The 17,094-nt window shown below is 52.5% G+C and overlaps 1 protein-coding gene across 1 annotated transcript in view; it reads right to left on the reverse strand.

Moving 5' to 3' along the window:
• Positions 1-208, reverse strand: part of Tmem11 (transmembrane protein 11) — a 13,793-nt gene extending 13,585 nt beyond the window's left edge. Inside the window, exon 1 of the mRNA XM_005413988.2 lies at positions 90-208. Coding sequence (XP_005414045.1) covers positions 90-151 — 62 coding nt within the window. The 5' untranslated portion in view covers positions 152-208. The remainder of the gene's footprint in view (positions 1-89) is intronic.
• Between the last annotated feature and the right edge of the window lie 16,886 nt (positions 209-17,094).

A 17,094-nucleotide genomic window follows, 5' to 3' on the forward strand; every position in this document is an offset into this window, starting at 1 on the left:
GGGGCCCAGGCACGGAGGGCGCGCGGCCGAGGTCCCGCCTGTTCCCTGACCGGGCCGCGCCCTGGGAGCCGCGAGCCGCTGGCCCTCACCTCTCTCGGGCGCTGCCGCCGCTGCTGCCCGGACCCAGACGCCTCCTTCCCCACGCGGCCATCTTGGAGACACACGGCTCGCCAGGGTCTGGCGCCGCGGGGCCGCGAGGGCGGGCGGCGGGCGGGCTGACGGGAAATGTAGTCCTACCGGCCGCCACGGGGCGTGGGCCGCAGCTCACAGAACTACGATACCCATAATGGCACGCGCAGGAAGCCGCCGTCGGGGGCGGGGCGGCTGCCGCGGGGGATCCGGGCGGGGAGCCCGTACCCCGGGCGCCCGGGCGCCCACCGCCTGGACGTCCTTGGGCTGCGCGAGCCAGCGGCTGAAGGAGAGGGGAAGGAACGTGCCTACAACTCCCAGAGCGCTGCGCGGAGGGGCCCTGGTCCGCCGTCCTGAGCCCGCACGCAGTCTCGTTGGCCCCGGGACCCCGCCGCCCTCCCCTGCGCTTCGCAACCTCACTGGCCTGAGTCGCTGTGCAGGGAGGACTGGCGGCCTTTCTCTGGGCTTCGGGTGTTCGGGGGAGCGCGAGCCAGGCGCGGTTCTGGCTGCCTCGGGGTCCGGGCTGCCTCGGAGTCGGGCTTGCAGGCGTAAGCTCTTGGGGGACAGACTCTGGAAGCAAAGAGGAGAAATAGCCACAACACGTGATAATTGATTGCTACGAAGGAGATAGGGTTCTGCGTAGGAAAAGCCGCCGAGATGGAGCCCCTGCCACGCACCCCGCTACGTGCACGTACTTCTGTTCCGGCCGTGAAGCCCGGTGCTGGGCGTGGCATCTCACGGGACAGACCCCTGCCCCAGGCCGTGGCGTGGCCCGGTCTGAGCTCTGCTCTGAGCAGAGGCCTGCTTGCTGGTTCCGCAGACCTGTGGGCTGCTGAGGGGCTGCCGTCTAAGGCCTTCTCCTGCCGCTAGTGATCCCTTGATTATTTGAGCAAAGCAAATGCAGAAGTCTTCGGCTGCAAGTCGGGAAAGGAGCACAGCCCCCGCCCTCCACACGCATATCTGGTGTAACTGCAAACCACACCCAGCTTCTGTCCTTTTATACTGTCCAGGGTTGGAGAGGTGGAGGTGACTCGCATGGCCGAAGATTCTTGGCATTTCCCAGAGCTCACGTTCTACGTTCCAGGAGAGTTGTAGCTGCTTAAACTTCTTTCTAGTCCACTGTCACCTGCAGTGATGTGATTCGTGCTCCTTAGCAATCGAGAAGCCTCTCCTGAGTTTTGAGATTGCCTCTATAACTTCAACTGCCTCAGTTCCTGCCTACAACTTTCCAGGCTGGGAAATTCAGAGGGTTAGTGGGCCACGCAAGTGTCATGCTGTGCCGAAAATGTTCTGTTCCAGCCAGCTTTTATGCTTTATGGCCTTGGACCTGTTACGCTCTCCAGAAAGTTCCTGTTTTTCAAGTTGGGCTGTATAACCCAGCCTCCAAGTGCCAATGTGTGGCAGTGCTACAGACTCCTGAATCATGTGTCTCCCTTTTCTAACATTCCTGCTGATTAAGAGGGTCTACTAGAGATTCTAGAACACAAGGCGTGAAGCATGACTCCACCCTTCTGGGTCTGGCTCCTTACAGAGCTGCTCTATGTTTTAGCTTCCATGTAACATGGAAATATTAGTACCTCCCCTAGAGGATTTCGGTAGTATTTCATGAAATGATATATGCATGGAATTTAGAGAAAAAAGTAACAACGCTGGAATGTCCAGTGCTGGCATCTATTTTAAGTGATAGTTACCAGGTAGCTCCTTCTAAAAGTAGCTCCCCAACTAAATGTTACCCGGTTCTGGGTTGCTCAACTCTCCCACTGGAGATTCTAGGCTCTCCTCTGGAGGAAAGAGTTAAACAAAACAAACAAAAAGGAATGGCCAAGTCTCTTCAAGAAAGTGAAAGTGAAGAGTGAGGGAGAAACTGGCTCTGTAGAGTGAGCTTGGGTTGAGTAAAATAAAAAGCAATAAAAGGACACCCGGAAGAAAATCATAATAGTTCTTGGCGTCTGTTCTCTTTTTTTTTTTTTTTTTTTTGAGACAGCGTCTCACTATGCAGTTCAGACTGGCCTTGCTCTCACTTTGTAACCCAGGCTGGCCTCGAACTGGAAACATCCTCCGGCCTCAGCCTCCCGAGTGCTGGGATTATAGGTGTGCGCTACCACACCCAGCTTCTGTCCTTTTATACTGTCCAAATCTTGAGGAAACCTGAAAGAATTTCAATATACGGATCTTGAGAGGTGGTGCTGGGATCCCACACTATAGGCTGAGGTCCAGTCTGGGCCATCCTATTGAAAATCTGCTGGAGTTCTTGAGAGAAGTTCAGGTGCAGGGCTTTAGGAACTGTTTTGTGCATGTGCTCTGGGATCTTGTAATGAACAGGCTACATCCCCCAGCTAGCTGTGCCAGACCCTAATCTATCTCAATACACTTCTTTTGATCTTCACAACAACGCTGTGGAAATGATAACTGCCAGGCGTGGTGGTGCATGCCCATCATCACAGCACTGAGGAGACTGAGGCAGGAGGATCCCTATGAGTTCAAGGCCAGCCTGAATTACAAAGTGAGACCATGTCTCCAAAAAAAGAAAAAATGATAACTGTTGTTAGCAATGTTCTCATTTTGCAAATGAGGAAACCAAGGAGATCTGAGTGACTTGCCAAGGTGATGCTACCCATGAGAACCACTGTCATGGTTTTGACCCAGCTTGTCCAGGTGCGGAGATCACAGTGTGCTGTTGTGCCTCTCGGGAAGTGCTCTGGAGGTGCTGTTGTGAGTGAGGCAGGTTCTAGGTCCGTGTCCACTGCACACAGTAAATGAAAATGCTCAAACAACTGTGGACCTAGGATGATCTTCCCAGCTCTCCAGATCTTCCACTCTCCTCTTACGTCTGTCTGCTCCTTGTGCTGACTTGAGCTGAGGTTGCAGCACTGTCTTGAGGTCACTGTTGCTGCACAGACATCATCTGGAAGGTTCTAGGTAGGTTGATTCTCTTAGCATGTATTAACTGACCACTTACTGAGACACAGCCTGAGTGGTGCAAATTGGAATTCCTGCGGACTCTCATGCAGGGCAAATAAAGATGAGCCCCTGAATTGCTGGCAGAGAGGCAGCCAGTGGGGAGGCCATAGCTTGTGCCCCAAAGTAAACTGCCACTTTTTTACTACACTTTCCATTTATTCATTCTTTTTTTTTTTTCTTGGTACCAGGAATCGAACTCAGGACCTCGCGCTTGCCAGGCAGGCGCTGCGCTGCTGAGCTACATCCCTGGCCATTCACTCATTCTTACAGTGGATAATGATCGAGGGCATACTTGGTGCCAAGCAGTCTTGTGGTCAGGTGCCCACGTGGAAGGGGAAACACTGCTTGTTTCCATGGGCTTTACATTCCAATAGGTTAAACAGTTAAGGGAAGGAATATTTCCAGGAGGTGGTAAGAGCCAAGAGGAAGATAATTACGATGTAATGGAGCAGCTTGGAGATGATGTGTTTAAGAGGCAACATTTAAATGGGACCAAGTAAAGGCAGCGTTGCACGTGAAGGGCTAGAGGCCGAATACTCAGTGCGGAGAGAATAGGCGCAGTGGCCGTGGAGTGTGAGTGGGCTTGGCGCAGTCCCGTAACGGCCAGGGTTTGATTTGGTTTTTGTTTGTTTGTTTTTTTGACACAGGATCTCACTGTGTAGTTCAGGCTGGCCTCAAACTCATGGCTATCCTCCTGCCTCAGCCTTCCAAGTGCTGGGATTACAGATGTGCACCACCATGCCTGGCTGAATTTACATTTAAAACCATCAAAAATAAGCTTTTTGTGGTACTAGAGATTGAACTCAGAGTGTGTACCACTGAACTATATCCCCAGCTTTTTTTATTTTTTATTTTATCAATTCGACATAGAGGCAGCCATTGTAGTGTAAGGACACAAAAGAGAAGTTCCAGAACTTCTCTAGGAAATGGCAAGGATGAGGCATGGTGGTACACACCTGTGATCGCAGCAATCAGGAGGCTGAAGCAGGAGGATTGCTGTGAGTTTGAGGCAGCCTGGGCTACACAGTGAGTTCATTATTCTTAAATTTTTTTAAGAGTAAGTAGAATTTATTGAGAGAAAGAAAGCTTCTGTCTGAGAAGGACAGAAGGGGCCCGAGAAAGTGGGTTGTCCACCAGCCCTGCTTCTCAACGGTGTTTATGGAGTAAAGCCGTGAAGTGAAGTGGGTTTAAGGTGGGGCAGAACTATAATCAATCAATAAGATTACAAGTATAATCACTTAGTATTGATCCAATGGCAAATAATAGGATGGGTGTGAGGTGGGACAAAACTATGGTCAACCAATAAATATACAAGTACAGTCACTAGGGTAATATTGATTAAATGGGGATCCAATGGGGAAACAAGTCACAGAGCAAGGCACATGGGCAGACAAGGACTTTCCTGGAAGGGGCAGGTTGGGGAGGTTTGGCCTCCACTCCAAAGTGACTATGCCTACTTAGAATGTCAGTCACTACACAGTGAGTTCAAACCCAACCTGGAATACATAATGAGACCCTGTCACACTAAAGTAGAATTTAAATTCTGAATGGGGGTGCTGGGGATTTAGCTCAGCGGCACAGCGCCTGCCTGGCAAGTGCAAGGTCATGAGTTCGATTCCTGGTACCAGAAGAAAAACAAAAACAAAAACAAATAAAAAATAAATTCTGAATGGGTAGTGTGTTCATACGCTATAAAATTCAAATTACAAGTGATATGTGAAGAAAATCCATTTTTCTTACCCATTTTCCCACCGTACAGCCCTCTCCATCCGTGTCAGCGCCCTGTAGAGGCTATGACTAGCACCTTTCATCCTGTTTAGTTTTTGCTTTTGCTTTTGCTTTTAGATATGGTTTTGTTCTGTAAGTGCAGGCTGGCCTGAGACTCACTCAGTTGTCAGACTAGGCCTGAACTCGCGCTCCTCCTGCCTCAGCTTTACCCCCACTAGGATCACTGGTGTGTGCAACTATGCCCGGCACCTTTCCTATATGTCCTCCACGGGTCCGCCACACATACACATGTCTACACACATATGAAAGCACTTTTCCTTTATATAAAGAATGCAGCCGGACCTTGTGTTGTGTGCCTATAGTCCCAGCACTTGGGAAGCTGAGGCAGGAGGATCACTGTGGCTACCTAGTAAATTCTAAGCCAGCCTGGACTACATAGTGAGACCCTATCTCAAATGAAAAAAGAACTCACTATATATCCTGCTCTGTGGCTTTTTTTCTTTTCTTTAATTAACTGTGTCTTGGAGATTCCTCTCCATCAGCTCATCTCAGATTTGTTTTAGCAGTAAATGATGTCCCATTGTCTAGATAATTTTATTAACCAGGTTGTCAATAGCCTTCTACTATTTCAAAAAAAATGCTGCAAAAAATGTGTGGACCACTTTCTGGTGTCCGTGGCAACCATGACAAAATCTGTGGGTGTGACGGGTACTGCCGCACCGCCTCCTGTTCCCCAGCGGTGTACGACAGGGCCTGTGTCCCTCCGCTTCTCCAGCACTGTCTGTTGGCAAATATTTTATCTTCCTCAACCTGGTAGATACAAGCTGGTGTCTTGCTCAGTGCAGTGTGGTAGCCTGGGTTAGATCTGGAACAGGTGAAGGACACTGTGGAAAGCAGGTGAAATCTGAAGTCTTCAGGTAGTAGCTACTTACGTGCAGAAACCACGGCCACATGGTATGTTAGCATCTGGGAAACAGGATGAGAGGTGAGTGGTGTACAGTTTTGGCAATTTTTTCACCTGTGAAAATTACCCCAAGTTTCATTTAAAAAATGGTATCCAGGGGCTAGGGATTTAACTCAGCAGCCCAGCGCCTGCCTGGCAAGCGCAAGATCGTGAGTTCCATTCCTGGTACCAGAAAAAAAAAATGGTATCCAGTGGATTAGGGGTGTAGCTCCGCTTGTCTAGTATGCAAGAGGCCCTGCATTTGCTGTCCAATAATTTTAAAAAATTGAGCCAGGCATGGCGTTGCATGCCCATACTGTCAGCACTCCAGAAGGTTGAGGCAGGAGGATCACAAGTTTGATTCCAGCATGGGCAAGTTAGCAATTTAGTGAGGCCCTACCACAAAAAGGAGGTTGGGGGAATAGGGAGCTGGAGATGTAGCTCAGTGTGAAGGCCCTGGGTTCAGTCCCCAGTACTGGGGCAGCAGAGGAAAGATGGCTTTAGCAGTGCTTCTCTAGTAAAAAGTAAAATAAATGTTGCAATTTATTCACTTTTTTTTTTTTTTTTTTTTTTTGATACTGGGAATCAAATTCAGGGCCTCATATTTGCCAGGCAAGCACTGTGCCATTGAGCTACCTCCCTGGGCCCAATTTACTCACTTTTTAAAAAGTTTAACAGTGATTTTCTAATTCCTGCCATCTGATACTGTTCTTTTTTTCTTTTTTTTTTTAAATCTTTTTTGAGACAGGGTCTCGCTATGCAGTTCAGGCTGGCCTTGAGCTCACTTTGTAGCCCAGGCTGGCCTTGAACTCACACTGCTCCTCCTGCCTCAGGAGGCCATAGGTGGAGGTGTGGCCCCCAAGGGAACCATAGGGCCCAGGCTCGTCTTGTCTCTCACTGCTTCTGGCTTAAGATAGGAGCACTTCCTCCTGCCGTGAGGTGCTGCCCTCACTACAGGCCCAAACCAACAGGCTGCCTGGCTGAGACTTGATCTTGCAGAACTGTTGGCAGATAAACTCTCTTCATGAGAAACCGGTCTCAGGCATTTTGTTGTAATGAGCGGCTAATACAGCCTGTGATGGGCAGGACGAAGGTGCCACTGCCCCGGGGCGCTGAACTGAGGCTTGAGTTCAGCCAGCTTTCCTTCATCTTGGGCCCACTTGTCCTCCTGCTTCCTACCACCACCTGGGCATCCCCGTGGCCCTCCGGCTGGCTCTGCGCCACCTGTGGAGATGGCCCTTACCTGGCAGACTTCTTCAACGTTGGTCTAAACATCATACTGCTGAGAGGACCAGGAATCCAGGGCCAGGCGTGTCACCTGACACCGGGCGCAGACTCCATAGAGATGAGTGAGGATGGCGACCGCGCATGCCAGCTCTCCCCTCAGCACCTAGGCCTGGACAACAGCCACGCCTCCCTTCTCTCTCTCCGCCCCCTGCTCCTCCCTCCCCCTCCCCCTTCTGGGCCCCCACCCTCGCTCCTTTCCAGACTGCAGGGCTTCCTTCTTCCCATGGTGGCCAAAATCCCTTCCACATTCCTCCCATCGAGAGGTGTCTGTAGCCTCTCCAGGACCTGGGTGGCCCTGTGGCTGCTTCTGTCCCCAGAATATGCAGAGGGTTTTATGCTGTGTGACTTGCAGGGTTGGCTGCGAAAGGTGTTTTGCCCAAACCCATGCTTGGAGTTGCCCCAAAAAAGGTCCCACACAGGACCCAGAATGGATCAGTTAAGATTCTAAAGCAAGAAGCGCTCCCCTTCAGGGTGGTCACCCAAAGCATTTATTAAGTGAAATTACTACTGTGTGGGCTGCGGTGTGACCTCACCAACAGTGAAAGAAGAGAGATGTTCTTCTGCCCCAGGATGTCTGCAGCCAGGGTGTCCAGGGATGACCTTTCTGAGGGTTTAAGAAATTTGAAGAGGCTGGGATTTAGCTCAGCAGCACAGCGCCTGCCTGGCAAGCGCAAGGTCATGAGTTCAATTCCTGGTACCAGAAGAAAAACAAAATGAAACAAAAAACAAGAAATTTGGGCTGGGCGTGGTGGCACATGCCTGTAATCCCAGCACTTGGGAGGCTGAAGCAGGAGGATCCTTTCAAGTTCAAGATCAGCCTGGGCTACAAAGTGAGCTCAAGGCCAACCTGAACTGGATATTGAGATCCTGTCTCAAAAAAAAAAAAAAAAAGACCAAACAAATACATACAAAATAAAATAAAAAGTAAACAAACTGTGTAAACATCAAACCTGCTGGGGAATCCACAGCTGGCTGGCCACAGAGCCATCAAGGCAGTCTGTGATTTCCACGTGGGACACAGAGAAAAGAACTGGAGGATGCTGCCAAAGACCACACAGACTGTGCTGCTCCCCTGAGCTCCCTGCGCGGCTGTGGGGAGGTCTGTCCTCCAGGGCCTGGGAGAACCAAGGGCGGAGTTGCTTTTCCAAGTCACACCTCCTAACAGCATTGCACCAGGGAGCTCACAAATGGATGAACCCACTGATTCTTTGTCTTTTTTTTGTTTGTTTGTTCTTGTTTTTGTTTTTTTTTTCCCCCGATACTGGGAATTGAACTCACAGCCTCACTCTTGCTAGGCAGGCGCTGTGCCTCTGAGCTAAATCCCCAACTCTCTTTTTTGTCTTCTTGAGACAGGGTCTCACTATGCAGTTCAGACTGGCCTTGAGCTCACTGTGTAGTCCAGGCTCGTCTTGAACTCACAATCCTCCTGCCTCAGCCTCCTGAGTGCTGGGATTACAGGCATGCGCCACCACGCCTGGCTCCCACTGATTCATTATAGAATCGCACACTTAATTCTCCCAGGTCTAGAGTCTGGAAGTCCAAAGTTAACGTGCTGGCGGATTCAGTTCCTGGCAAGGGCTCTCTTCATGGTTTGCAGGTGGCCGCCTTTCTGCCATATCCATGACAGTGGAGAATGGGAGACAGAGCAACAGAGAAAGATTGCATAAGGGCAGAAATCCTCCAGGGCTTGGACCCCCCGCCAGGAGGACTCCACTTAACTTCAGTTGCCTCCTAGGAGTCCTGTCTCCCAAATCAGTCATGTATTTGGTCCTGGGGGCTACACCTATTATGGTTTGGGAATGGCTTGGGTGTGTCCCCCAGAGGTTCCTGCATGGGAACCAGGGTCCTCCAGGTGGAGGTGTGAGGTGACAGCCTGTACTAGACGGGCCCAGGGCGAGGTAATTAGGTCAGCAGAGGCGCTGCAGGAATCCGGGCGGTTGTAGTCCTCCTGGGTGCCAGCGAGCTCCTGAGAGGTGTTGTTACACGAGAGTAGGACTGTGCACCCCGCTCCTATCTCAGTGTGCTCGCTCCCTGCTGCACATGCTCTCGCACTGCGGCCTGCTTCTCGTGATATAGCCAGAAGGCCCTCGCCAGAGGCCAAACTGAGGGGGTTTGCACTTTCAGCTTCCAAAACTGTGAACTAGGTAACCACCCCCCTTTCCTAGAGACAGAGTCTCGCCGCGCAGTTCAGGCCAGCTTTGGACTATTATGAAGCCCAAATTAGGCCTTGAATGTGCAGCAATCCTCCTGCATCAGCCTACTGAGTACTGGATTACAGGTATGTGCCACCATGCCCGGATCCCCCTTTTCTTATAAAGTACCCTGCCTCAGATACTTTGTTATAGCAACAGAACACAGATTAATACAGGACTTCACTACATGAATTGGAGGGTGGACACATTTGGCCCATGACTCCCGGCTCTCTGGTTTGGACAGGGGCCATGAAGGGAAGTCGGGCTCATCTGGCCTCCCTGTGCTCCTCCATGACTGCCCCTCTCCAGCCTGAAAGACACGAGCAGCCCCAGGAGGTAGAGATCAGAAAGAAGAGTGACTGGGGACAAGGGCACTGGAGGGGAGGACGCTGCTCTGTATCCCCAGGTCGGGGTGCAGTGAGCTAGCAGACCCCACCCTTGAATGGTCAAAAGGGGAGCAGCTCCGGGCATAGTGACGCACTCCTGTAATCTCAGCACACAGGAGGCTGAGGCAGGAGGATTGCTTCAAGTTTGAGGCCAGCCTAGGCTACATAGTGAGTTCAAGGCCAGCCTGAACTGCATAGCGAGACCCTGTCTCAAAAAGGCAAAAGAAAAAGGGTGAGGGGAGAGGCTGTAGTGGCAGCCACGGCCCACACGGCTGCACTGGGACATGCGTTCCGACTCTGGGTGGAAGAAATGGAAACTGTTTTGTTATTCGTTTTCTGTGGTGCTAAGGATGGAGCCCAGGCCCCTGCATGAGCCAAGCAAGCGTTCCACCACTGAGCCCCACGATGGAGGTTACTTTGAATCCTGTCCTGCTCCATAGGAGAGACAGGGCCCCTACCAGGAGGCTGGACCTCAGAGTCCTCAGAGCAGAAACAATGGCCAGGACCACAGGAAGTGGAACCGGGGCCTGAGGCTGGAACTTAAAGACAGCCCAGAGGCGACCATGCACCTCTCCAGCCAGGCCTGCCTGCCTGTGCTCACCGCAGTGCCTCTTGTGCTGCCTGGAGGCAGGACGAGCTGAGTCCTTCAGCAGATGGGCACGTGCGCACACTGCCGCACACCCACGGGGCCTGATCGACGTGGCGTGGCAACGTGGGAAAACCCGGACGCAGTATTCAGCACTGTGGGCAGAAGCCGTGCACTGAGGGGAAGGTACTAGGGAATCTCCAGAACAGGAAAAGCCACAAACGGAGTGGGAGGGGAACTGAGGAGTGATACTCATGGGAATGGGGCTTCTTTGGGGGATGGTGGACATATTTTGAAACTAGCCAGAGGTGATGGTTGCACGGTGCTGTGAGCACACTAAATGCCACTGAACTGTGTTCTCCAAAACTGCTACTTCCATGTTATGTGACTTTTACCTCAATTAAAAAGTGACAACCATAAGTGCAATTATTGTCAGTGAAAAAGAAACATATTAAATAATTAAGTAAATAAATAAATTTTCCTGAAAGCAGGAGCTGGCTTTAAGCCTCTCCTCGGCAAAGGGGCAATTTAGAGTAGAGGCTTATTCAGAGGTCCGAACCGAAGTGCCCCCGGGTCCGCCTCCCGCCTCCCACTCCCCGCGGCCCCAGCCTCCCTCGGCCTGCGGCTGCCATTGCTCCAGTCTGCCTCCCGTCACAGGGCCCCCTCTGTGTCCCGTCTCCCTCTGCTCCCTGCGAACGAGGACATTGCTGCTGGTTTAGGATTATCTCACGTGGATAATCCAGGATGATCTCCTTCTGTAAGATCCTTAACCTAATTACACCTACCAAGACTCTTCCTCCGAATGAGGTGACACCGTTTCCAGGAACTGGGACGTGGACTCATCACTCTGAGGGTCACTGCCGCGTTAATCGGTTTCCTCTATTATGACGAGATACCTGAAGTAAGCAACTTGCAGGAGGAAGGGTTCATTTTGGCCCATGATTTCAGAGCTTCAGCCAGCCTGTGCTGCCCGGCCTGTTGCTTTGGGGCTGCGGTGAATCCTGGTGGTAGCACACGGCAGAGGAGACCTGCCCTCCTCATGGTGTCGGGAAAGCAGAGAGAGGAAGGAGCCAGGTTCCGTGTCCCTTCAAAGGCCTGCCCCCAGGGGCCTAAATTCCTCCCTCAGAGCTGGGTGTGGTGGCACACATCTGTAATCCCAGCATTCAGGAGGCTGAGGCAGGAGGATCTTTGCAAGTTTGAGACCAGCCTGGGCTACAAAGTGAGGTCAAGGCCAGCCTGAACTGCATAGCGAGACCCTGTCTCAAAAAGACTAAATTCCTCCCTTTAGGCCTCGCCTCTTAGAGTTTCCACCACTTCCCAGCAGCACCTCAGGCTGGGGCCAAGCCTGTCGCACGAGGGCCTTTGGGGAATACTCCAGATTCAAACAAAAGTGACCATGCAGCCCTCTACGCAGTGACAGGCACGGGTCATCCGCTTGAGCTGCGGGAGACACTGAGCCCTTGGTGCCCTCCTCACCCCGTGGGGACAGACATTCAGGCAGCAGGCTCAGCACAGGGAGCCTCAGCACGGTGACTGGGGCTGTGGTCCTTGGATGCTGGACCGAGAGTGGCTGAGGCCTGGCAGGGAGGGGCAGGGGCCACTCGAGCTCCAGACGTCTCACCTCACCGGCTCTTCCCATGGCCTGAATGTTGGGGTCGCCTTCTGGCACAAGGGGTGGATTCACGCCCTTGGCCAGCTCTTGTCTGGGGTCACCTCAGACGGCAGGCTCCGTGGCCCCTCACTCTGGAGGTCTCCCTGCAAGCCCAGGCGGCCAGGGTGCACAGCTGCGCTGACACTGCAGTGCTCAGTGACCCCTGCAGCCTTCAGAGGCCCCTCAAGCATGGGCACCTGGGAGTGCTGGCACAGCTGCCCACGCCCTGCTTTCTCCCCGTTGTCGGGCACCTTCTGAGTCTAATACATGAATTCAATACGAGGAGGGCCAAGAGTCCTGAGCTGAGGCTCAGACACCAGAGTTTCTGTTCTGCCAGCCCTTAAGTAGCCCATCACCCACCACACTACCCAGAGGCCTCAATATTTCTTCTTTAAAAAGTAGAATTATGGGCCAGGAGTGGTGGTGCTCAACTGTAATCCCAGCACTCGGGAGGCTGAGGCAGGAGGATCATTGCAAGTTTGAGACCAGCCTGGGCTACAAAGTGAGCTCAAGTCCAGCCTGAACTGCATAGCGAGACCCTGTCTCAAAAAGACAGGAAAAAAAAGTTGAATTATGGCCGGCATGGTAGCACATGCCTGTAATCTCAGCACTTGGGAGGCTGAAGCAGGAGGATTGGTATAAGTTTGAGGCCAGCTTGGGTTACATAGTATGGTCAGGATAGCCTGAACTACAGAGTGAGACCTCGTCTCAAAAACATAAAATAAAATAAAAATAAAAAGTTGAATTATGGAAAGTTCCCTTGAGCTTGGCTCTACATTCAGAGGACTGTGGTAATGGGGAGATTTAAAAAGAAAGGTGGGGGACAGCAGTCTTGGGAGGGATGGTGGGCAGCAGTGGAGAGAGACCAAGGAGGGGACAGAAGTCTGGGGAGGCCCAGTGAGATGCCGCTCTCTTGGACAAGACCATTTCTCACCAAGGGATGCCCGCATCCGGGCCAGCGCGCTTGTCCCTCTGCTCCAGAGTGTCTGGTGGAAGCTCCTCCCTGGGCACACCCATTCTGGGGCAGGACCAGGCCCACGGTGTGAGTCATGGGTGGGGGACACCTTAGGAAGCAGAACTGGGGCTTCACTCCAGGGAATCAAAATGGGAATCAACATGGGAGAGCGCTGATCTGGCAGCTTTGCATGTGTTCACACCACGTCAGAGCGGCTCCCTCCACTCATTCAGCGGCCGTCTTCCGCTCTCCAGTCCATGAGAACCTGCCGTGGCTGCCACCCTGCCACTTGCCCGGCTGGACCTCTGCAGGACTCCCACCCGACAGGGCTGTTTTTGGAAGGCGTGCTGTACACGTACAACGTGCTGCCGTGGGGAAGGTCGGATTTCCTGCCTGAGCACCTCTGGCCTTGGGGCTGCAGACCCGGGAAATCCTGGTTGCTGTTTTAAGATTAGCACCAACTGAGAGTGGATGATCTGGGCTCTGGCTCCAGTAAAGTCACAAGTGGTCAGTGTCCCCCAGACAGCGTCTCTGTCCCTGTGCATTTCCCCTCTGTCAGAAATGAAACTAGGCCAGGCAGTAGTGCATGCCTGTAATCCCAGCACTCAGGAGGCTGAGGCAGGAGGATTGCTGCAAATTCGAGGCCAGCTTGGGCTAGATAGTGAGTTCAAGGCCAGCCTACACTACATAGTGAGACCCTTCCTCAAACAAACAGACAAACAAACAAACAAAGGGGAGAGAGGCTGGGGAAGTAGCTCAGTGCAAAGGCCCTGGGTTCAATCCCGTCTCAGCACGTGTATGCGTGCGTGCGTGCATGCGTGCATACGTGCAGGGTGTGGGGGAGTCCTGTATGCCAGGTTTTAGCACCAAATGGCTGCGGGTCTGCCCTGGTGGTACCTTAAGGAAAATGACAGGAGAGTCGGCAAGAGAACAAAGGCAGTTCCCAGGGTTGACGTGGGACCCAGGGATGGGGTGAGGAGGACCTGAGGAGGCGCGTCGGGGAGGCAGCATGGAGAGTCCGGAGTGGCACTGTGAGGTGTGGCACCTGACGGCCAGGGCCCAGCAAGTTTGAGGACAGAAGATGAGGTCGTGGGGACGAGGCAGAGCGCAGGTGAGAAGAGCCTGGGTCTTTGGGGACGTCGCTGCAACACCGCACAAGCCCAGGACCCTCCTCCTCCAGGCTTCGTGATGTCTGAGAAATAAAACGCCACTGTGAGTTGGATTTTCTTTCTGATAGCCCAGCACATGTCTCACTAACACAGACTTAAGTGACAAGGAAGGTCAAACTCAGAATACCCAGAGGAGCATTTTAGGGAGGTGGAAGAGCAAGTGCAAAAGTCCTGAGGCAGGAGCAAGCCTGAGCTACTGGAAGAGCAGACAGGGAGTCAGTGTAGGCGGAACGTGGTGAAGTGGAGGGATGCCGGGCAGCTGTGGCTGCACAGAGTCACCGAGAGGGGTGGGGGAAGTCGGGGTGCACGGAGCCCTTGGGGTTTGGGCCTATACAACAGGAGGGCTCTGGGGGAGTTTGGTTGAGGTTTCAGGGAGAGCTAGAGTCTGAGGTCCTGTGTGTATCACCCCACAGGTACCATGTGCATTCTCTTCCGCCCGACAGACCTGGCTTCCAACCCTGACACTGCCACCTGTCCACTGTGGGCCTCTCTGAGAGGTTGGTTGAATGCCCCAAGCTGACCTTTCTGTCTCTTCTGTGCCCCAGATGTTCAGGACATTGGGCTCTGTCTGCCTTCCCACCCCTCCAGCACTTTCTCCTTGTCCCGGCCACCAGCATATTTTTGTTTTTTGAGGCAGGCTCTCACTAGGTAGTGCAGGCTGGCCTTGAATTCACTATGGAGCCCAGGCTGGCCTCCAACTCGGAATGATCCTTCTGCCTCAGCCTCCCAAGTGCTGGGAATGAGACAGTCTTGCTGAGTAACTAAACTGCTTCTCACCATTGTAAAGTTGAGCAGTTGTAAATCAAACTATCTTAAATCAGGGCCATTCATCTTTGAATAATGGTTGAAATTGTCTTGCTTTTCAAGCAGACTGACTCTTAAGAAGTTTTAGTGACTTTCTGTGTATGGATTTGCCCAACTTGCACACTTCATATAAATGGAATCATACAATGTGGGGTCATGTTTGTGACTGGCTTCTTTGACTTAGCATAAGGTTTTCAAAGCCTGTTCATGTTGTAACATGAATCAGTATTTCAGCTCTTTGCTGAATATCCCATCAAATATACTACATCTTATTTATCAAAAAAAAAATTTGAACTGGGCGTAGTGGCTCATGCCTGTGATCCCAGCACTCAGGAGGCTGAGGCAGGAGGATCATTGTGAGTTTGTGACCAGCCTGGGCTACAAAGTGAGCTCAAGGCCAGCCTGAACTACATAGCGAGACCCTGTCTCAAAAAGACAAAAAAAACCCAAAAAAAACAAACAAAAAAAAAATAACAAATGTGATGGTGCTACTCCCCACAGGGGGACCTCAGTAACAGGCCATGCTCCTGGCCCACCCAGGTGTTAGAGCTGTGGGAGCAGCTCAGTATTTTGTTTTTTTCTTTTTTGTCTTTTCCACCACGCCTGGCCTCAGCCCTGCCTTTTCTATCAAAGCATATAAACAAAAGTGATGGGTTTCTAACCTCACTGTAATTCCTGCTGAGTTGCTATGGTGCTGGAGGTCATGTGCTATGGCCCTGAACCAGTACGGTGCTGAGCTAATATGGTACTGGCCACTAGAGGTCAAGTGCTAAGCCCCGCCCTTTTTCCTCTGAGTCAAATTTCGACTTCCTACTTCCCTTTTTGTAATATCCTGTTTCCTCTTCCCACGCTCTTGCCCAATCCTGGTCTGCCACATCAGGCGGTCTGCTCTTAAATCCCGCATCCAGCCTGGGCATATTTAACCTTTGACCTTAGGCCAGGCCTTCAGAAGTTCCACATCTCTCTTTCCTATTGTGGTCTTCTCTGTGCACACAATAAAGGCATTTTATTCTGCTTTATTTCTTTCTGCACTGGAAAAACCTATCAAAGAGCGCCTCTGATTTAGACTCCAGTGCACCCCATCCAGCCTGGGCCTAACACACTGAAATTACTGGAAATGCTCACTCAGGTCAAACTCTGGAAACATAGCTACAGACCAAGAGAGCTTGTCACAGCCGGGGACCCACACTCTCCCTCGCCTTCTTCCCTCCTTTAACAGCCTGCCCAGCGACTCCTCAGGCCCACCCTTCCTCTGCTTCAATTCGCCCGTCAGTGCGAATAGACTGTGAGCCTTCAGCCCAGCCAGCTGGGGAAAGGGCAGCTGCTTCCCAGGCATTAGTGCTTAAATCTCCACTTCTCCACCCACTTGGTGCACCTGCTGCCCCAGGCTTGCGCCCTTCTGCAGAAGTAAAATGCCTCGTTGAGAGTTCTTGCAGTCTGAGTGCAGTATCGGCACACACATCTGGGGAATGATTCCAACAGAGCGCTGCTAGCCGTGGACCCACACCTGTGTGGCCGGCTGAGCACAGTGCTGTAGCTCTCCTTCCCCTCCCTGCTGCGCTTCTGGCCGCTGCTGGCTTTCCAGCATGCGGGGCTGCACCCCTCACATTCTGTGTCACCGCCCGGGGGAAGCCAGTGGACGGGGAAGCAGAGATGAGAACAGGCCTCCCGCTCCAAGGCCACGGTGCGTCTTCTCGGAGTTACCTGCAGGGCCTTGGAAATGCCGTAACCTGTGTGCCCAGGATGCACCTGAATGTGGGACTTCGTGGTCTCTTCAGAGAAAACAGCAAGAGGATTTAGCAAATAAAGATGAGAGAATAGCCGGGGTCAGGTGGAGTTACCTCTTACCTGATGGGAAGAGCTGCCTTTAACAGTAGGGGCGTTTACTTTATACGCGTCCGGAGAGGTACTGTTGCCTAGCCACCAACAACTGTAATTGTCCGGGCAGGATGCTTTTTTCAATGCTGAGGTAGCTTGCTGAGGCACCCTGGCTTGGTTCTGCCCTCACACAGAAGACCAAGACCCAGCTCCAGCGGCTCCCAGCACCCATGGGCTTGGGGTGCCACACGATGGGCTCTGTGACACTCTGTCCTGGAACCAAACACAGAGTGCACTGCCTGCCCCTGCCCGTCCCCTCTCCAGGAGCACCGCCCGGCCCGTCACGCTGCAGCCTGAGCCCCGGGGTCTCCTGGAGGTGCACCATGTTCTTGGCAGGAGTCGTCCTGTGCCTGCTAAGTAAATCCTGGTCGCTGTCCCTCGGGGGCCTTCTGCGCAGAGCAGGGGACAGAGAACTCCACTAAGCT

Source organism: Chinchilla lanigera, unplaced genomic scaffold (assembly GCF_000276665.1).
Source record: "Chinchilla lanigera isolate Chin_1 unplaced genomic scaffold, ChiLan1.0 scaffold00176, whole genome shotgun sequence".
NCBI lineage: Eukaryota > Metazoa > Chordata > Mammalia > Rodentia > Chinchillidae > Chinchilla > Chinchilla lanigera.